The sequence below is a fragment of the Opisthorchis viverrini genome (assembly GCF_000715545.1).
Source record: "Opisthorchis viverrini unplaced genomic scaffold opera_v5_49, whole genome shotgun sequence".
NCBI classification, from domain to species: domain Eukaryota; kingdom Metazoa; phylum Platyhelminthes; class Trematoda; order Opisthorchiida; family Opisthorchiidae; genus Opisthorchis; species Opisthorchis viverrini.
The window spans coordinates 345,779-351,063 of NW_008751705.1; the positions used below are offsets into that span (position 1 = coordinate 345,779).

The following is a 5,285-nucleotide window of genomic DNA, read 5'->3' on the forward strand; positions in this document are numbered from 1 at the left end:
GCAAGCGAAATTTTCAGCAGGATCCCAGAGACCGTTCAGTTGAACCATCAGAACAGTCAAACCAGAACGGTTGTTAGGTCATCTGTCTTTCGAGGCGTCAGACGAAAAGCAGTATCGAATGCCTCGGCCCAGAAATTTTGGCCCACGGACATCTGCGTTCATGGAAATGACGGCCACGAACGTTTCGGCAGTCGGTGTCAGTTAGGCTCTCGAAACGAACCATCTCATAAGTTCCTTCGGGAGTACCCCAAAGGCTGCTTGACTAAGCTTATCATAATGCTCAGTTTAGACGTTAGTAGTCCGTATTCACGTTGCTCATAGGTAACATTGGTTAAATATATAGCTCGTTTGAAAAGCAGTGGAACCTAATGAAGTGGGAGATGAATAAGTTTGTGATGAGCGTTGACGAGAATACCAAAAAAACTATTTCACTTTATCCCGTACGTTCAATGTTAAAAGCCTGAGTCGATGAGTGTTCTTTTTGACAACTTCTCATGGCATCTGCTTACAGGAATGGTAAGAAGGTATGTAAAATTTTCCGTCCAGTTTATCATTTTGGTCTCTTACCAAACATGACCTTATCCCTGCGTACCTCAGATCCTACATCAGTCAAATCAAAAGACTGATGTCTTCCGTCACCACAAATTTGACGCAAGCTTACTATTGTGCCCCTTCAACACACCGTGTATCTACTCCAACGATCTGTGCGCTAAAATCGGTTTCCCAAAATTTTGAGATACTGATAAAAGTTGCGTGACAGGAAGCCTTTTTTTCGATTCTAATAGCCTACGAAAACTGAACAATTTCGAAACTCTAGTGGATGGGAATTTCATTGACCGAAGTTGCCCTGGACCGATGTCCGCAGCGGCAATGTTCAAGCGACAGATGGACCGGTCATATCGATCAAAGTGTGGCGTGTTCGTCTGTCTAGGCACGCTTGACCAGCGTGCCTTGGTGGAGTGGTGGTAACATCGTTCACTTGCGTATCAGCTGACTAGTCGGAATAACTGACAGGATAAGATGAAAATGAGCTTGATGAAAACTCACAAATTACCATTATTTGGTGTTCAATTATGAAATAAGCTCGATGGAAATGTGGTGGCTAACCAACTCGTTCGCATTGATTCTGGAAAATGAACTGGATTCGCCAAACATGGGACCTCATTTTTCTGTCCTTTAAATCGGAGTAGAATGTTTCGATATCACAGTGCACGAAACACTGTGCTTATGATGATCGAGACCCTGCTCCGAGCCTACGTAAGCTAGTTTGCTCCAATTAGACGTAAGCGTTGCCATCCAACCGTGACTTCGTTTGGGATGTCGTAAGTTATTCGTCTACTATTCTGATCTACCTTTTCCTCTGTACGGAAGCAGAGTTTCACGGAGGGAATATGGAAGGGTGCACCTTTTGGAGCATACCATTTTTCGCCACCTGTGCTAGGCTGTTCAGAATGCGAATATTCGCTTTTTCTCGGGAGGACAAAACATAAGAAGTCATCGTTGCTATCCCATGAACCCCACAAAAGCCAGCAGTTCTTAGAGAGAATCTCCTTTTCCAGAACGATGAGTTAAGACAGGCTGTTGCCCGACCTCTATCCTGTCGGTCTGAATTTTGATTCAGGTTGGATACTGCTTCAAATGGATTAAGAAAAGAATGTGTAGAAAAGCAGAGCCTGCACTCTCACTCACCTTTGCAGGTTCCCTCTTCGGAGGTCAGCAGTTCACCTTCACAATTCTTCGGGACAAGTGATGCACATTTTTTATGAACCCACAGTTTGCAATCTGTTGAGACCAGAAATCAATGAACGTCATGAAATAATTGCGCTTGCCTGCGAAATGAAATGACTAACATAAGGGGGAATGCAGTTGACGACTCAACGGAAAACCTGACACAACTGGGCTACGAAGTTTACTCTAATCTAGCTGTCTAGTTGAGCCAAATTATCCCACCTTTGCACTGCAAGCCTTGCCGAAAGAGACCATGCAACAGACGATGACAGTGTTGGCAAACGGTTGGTTTCGCGCTGCGATGCAATTCAAAGGTATGCGGTACTTCCACTGGCATTTGTACCGCTTGTTTCGACCAACTGGGCAACCCTAAAATCAGCGCAGTGGAGGGAGCCATTGTGGTGCTGATTGGTCTAATCTGACCAACTTTGATTGGTCCACTGTCCTGTGTACCCTGTCTTTCACAAGGGTTCCACTCTGTCGGAGTTGGGGGCTTGCTGAAGGGTTTAAAAAGACAGCAGATGATCAAAACTTGAGAATTTGATACAAATTTATAAGATATTTTATCATAGGTGCACCTTGGATCTAAGGGCACAAAACCCCAAACGATTAACCATATTTTCTATGAAAGAAACTACATTTAATGTTGCTGGAAACGCTTGCGACCGGTTTCGCCCTTCCCCTCCCCCCATATAACTCATCGGGTTGCCGGTAGCCGTATATTCTACCTGGGCATAAGTGAAAATGTACTGTGATATATATCGTGCCAAGTAAAACATGAGGCAGTGCTTTTGCAGCGCAATCATTTAACGGACATCACAATCCAGAGATTCAAATGAGATTCAAGCGACCCTCCGGTATAATGTGAATAGTTATGCAATTGAGTGTATTCATTGAGCTGTGTGTTTCCTACAGCACGTCCACCATCGATTTTGACCAGGTTTCATTAAGAAACTTAGATTTCGTCCACATGGTATTGCTTTATATATGTGTGTAAATTATATTTCATCTCAACGGTATATTTATAGAGGCTGCTCAGCTGCCTGGTCCTTATTGGAGCAAAGCTCACCTCAGCGTTCTCGAGTGATCTTTTTCCAGGATTGCAGCATGAGTGGTGCCGTATCCTGTCCAGGTGCGAGTTCGTCATACTGCTGACCAGCTGCTTCTAGCCGACCGGTTAAATGTTCAAGCTACCAGCCGAGAGGTTGCCAGTTCGCAGGAGACTCGTGAAATACGCACTACTGATGATCCGTTCAGTGAGGATAAATCAGCCGTACAACTGAACATTTGCTTTCGGCTCAGATTGGCTTTACTTACAAGACGAAACCTTCAATGAGGCAGTTAACCGGGCAGATGTGAATCTGATTTATTTGGCAGTACAGTCCGTCACTGATATCACTATTTCAAGGGGTGAAGAATAACAAAGTGACTTCGAACCATGGCATCATCTGGAAGCTCATTTGACAAGGCACAGTTTTACTGACCGGAAGCTTCGTGGTTCGAACCCAGGCTCGAGATCTCGACCGTTCTTGTCTAAGTCTGGGCAGTATTTTAGCCTCTGTGCTTACTCCGGTTGGCATGGCAACTAAGTATTGAAAGGGTGTTACTTAGTATCTACTTGGACGTCTCAGGAAAGCACTAGTGATGTGGAGATCAAACACAATTATCCAATAATTGTACAAAGTATGATCATTCGCAGTTAATATAGACTTTGTTCGATAGAAAACAGGAGAAGATTCCCGATGAGGAATCCATATTCCCATGCTATGAACTAAATAACACCCTTGGAGATAGGATCATAACCTCGAACATTTGGTTACCCTCCCCGAGGACAGTAACCATACTTCGGAGAATTGTTGTATGACTTGCTAAAGAAAACACGATTTCGAACCGTGGAAAATATTTGAGTGAGAACAGCAGGTTGATAATGGTTGATTGAACGGATTAGTGGGTGAGAACGTTGAGGAATCGTGCCCTGGATTAAGCCCTGACTTTGTGTCAAAATTTTATCGTTTTCTCTCACAAAAACATCCACGAATAGTATATGCATATTACACACACAACATACGAAGTAAACGTAGTTCCTCCGGGAATGCAGTTAGTTTCTAGTTATTTAATCGCTACTGAGCGATAATAAAAAACTTCTATTTACATTAGAACAGAATCAGAGAGATAACTAACATAAGAGTGGAAGGAAACAGATGGTGGTTCTTCTGAAAAGGATTTTAAATTGGTCTATTCATTTTGCACCCGAATAGTTGTCTTTTTCAGGAGCATATATACCTGCATAAAAGTTCAACATTCAGCATCCTGGTTTGCAAAGCGGTCAATATTGCCAACCATTTTGAGTACAATGAAGACATTACGTCTTAGGTTGGATTGTGTCATTCTTGAACGCACCGCGCTTCGTTCCCACACGTGCCGCTACAAACGAGGCGTTGAACGGTCGTAGAACAGGGCAGTGTCAAAGACGCTACATACTACACGTAAGGTTGCTGAAACCTCTCTGGTTGGGTTTCCCGTGAACACAAAATTGGTAGGCGAACGAGTGTAGGCCGCCAAGGGTAGCGTCATGTTGTAAAGACTTCTTAGACCGGTAAACAGAATTTTTAAGCGGATAACTCATGAATACGCCTCAGTGAACGTGCCACGGTTTTACCTCGCATGGTTACGTTGGCTTATCAGTAACAACAGTTTCGTATAATCATGCTCGGAAAAAAGTCGGGCATGTTGAGGAATAAAATAACTCAAACGAAAAACAGTTTTTAATAAATAAATTTCGTGGCACGAACGCCTCTCATTTTATATTGGTTTTGACGGCAGAGAGAAATCGGAAGCACTCGGAAAACCTCCCACTGTGAGCAAGCACAAAGAGTCTAAATGTTACCCTGTTTAGATGGAGCACTCGACCAAAATTCAACTTGTTTCTGGTTTGACTCATATTCCGATTTGAAAGATATTCATTGTATCGGAGTATGTCAACACAGACACAAAACATTACTCACAAGGTCAATTAATTTTTGGACACTGATCAATGGATTGATTAATCATAAATGAGTTCTTAAAACCCACATTGTTGACCTGGGGTCTAAGTACGAAATCAGATCGAAAAAAATTCCAGTTTGAATTTGTTTGTTCATTTCCATGGAGAGTCGGAACCAGCAGTAGTCTCCCCGGGGTTTTCAATTGACATTAGAAGTAGTACTGTATCAACTTAAATCTACATTATCGTAAGAGAAACTACTCACAAGGTTGCTGAAAACTCCTCGACAGACCACAACCGGTTTTGCTCTTTTGCTTCGGGCTCATCAGGTAGGCTCAGTCCCCGAGTTTCGTCAAACTTATGTTCTACTTGAACCCGAATTGGACTATTTTCGAGAGTTACACTCATTTGCAAATCAAGTTGGTTTTCACGAGAGACTCAACTGAATCTCCTGCTTAGGATATTCAGTTGAGTCTCTCGTGAAAACCAAATTGATTTGCAAATGAGTGAATTTCTCGTAAATCTACGGTACATTTCGATCAGGTTCATTCATAGAACATAAAGTTTGAGTAAA

At 42.8% G+C, this 5,285-nt stretch overlaps 1 protein-coding gene across 1 annotated transcript in view; it reads right to left on the minus strand.

Annotated features, from left to right (window-relative positions):
- T265_13244 (hypothetical protein) overlaps positions 1 to 2,224 on the minus strand; it is a gene marked incomplete at both ends in the record, with an annotated part of 18,826 nt that extends 16,602 nt beyond the window's left edge. The window contains 2 exons of the mRNA XM_009167945.1: positions 1,690 to 1,782; positions 1,951 to 2,224. Coding sequence (XP_009166209.1) covers positions 1,690 to 1,782; positions 1,951 to 2,224 — 367 coding nt within the window. The remainder of the gene's footprint in view (positions 1 to 1,689; positions 1,783 to 1,950) is intronic.
- Between the last annotated feature and the right edge of the window lie 3,061 nt (positions 2,225 to 5,285).